We start from the raw sequence: 439 nt of genomic DNA on the forward strand, positions 1-439 counted from the left end.
ACCGCACACAGGCCGGGCAGGACGCTGTCCGTGGGCACGTCCGCTTGGGGCCATCCGGCGCCACGCGGCCGGCACGCACGCTTGGGGGTTGGTGTTGGGGGGCGGCCGTAGGCCGCGGGCTGGGGGTCGAGGCTGCTACCTGGCCTTCTTGGGCTGCGCTGGCCCGTTGGGGGTGCCAGGCGCGAAGTTCCAGTCCACGGGGTTGAGCAGCTGCTGCGTCTTCTTGCGAGTCCAGTAGGGGTTGATGAGCAGCGTGAGGAGGGCCAGGCCGACCACGAAGAGCGCCAGGTGCGGCGGGAAGAGGCTGCGGGCCAGGCCGGCCCAGTGGCCCAGGCAGCCCCACCACATGTGGTAGGTGAGCACCATGCGGCAGTGGAACAGGTGCACCATGGCCCACTGGTTCAGCCTCCAGAGCCGAGAGTTCGCGCAGCCGGCCTGT

General features: G+C 70.6%; 1 protein-coding gene across 7 annotated transcripts in view; it reads right to left on the reverse strand.

Annotated features, from left to right (window-relative positions):
* Nucleotides 1–439, reverse strand: part of CLN8 (ceroid-lipofuscinosis, neuronal 8 (epilepsy, progressive with mental retardation)) — a 60634-nt gene continuing 60195 nt past the window's right edge. For all 7 annotated transcript variants that reach the window (XM_010833406.1, XM_010833410.1, XM_010833405.1 and 4 more), the window contains exon 3: nucleotides 1–435. In XM_010833406.1, coding sequence (XP_010831708.1) covers nucleotides 136–435 — 300 coding nt within the window. In that variant the 3' untranslated portion in view covers nucleotides 1–135. The remainder of the gene's footprint in view (nucleotides 436–439) is intronic.

Source organism: Bison bison, unplaced genomic scaffold, assembly GCF_000754665.1.
Source record: "Bison bison bison isolate TAMUID 2011002044 unplaced genomic scaffold, Bison_UMD1.0 scf7180017863606, whole genome shotgun sequence".
Classification (NCBI taxonomy): Eukaryota; Metazoa; Chordata; class Mammalia; order Artiodactyla; family Bovidae; genus Bison; species Bison bison.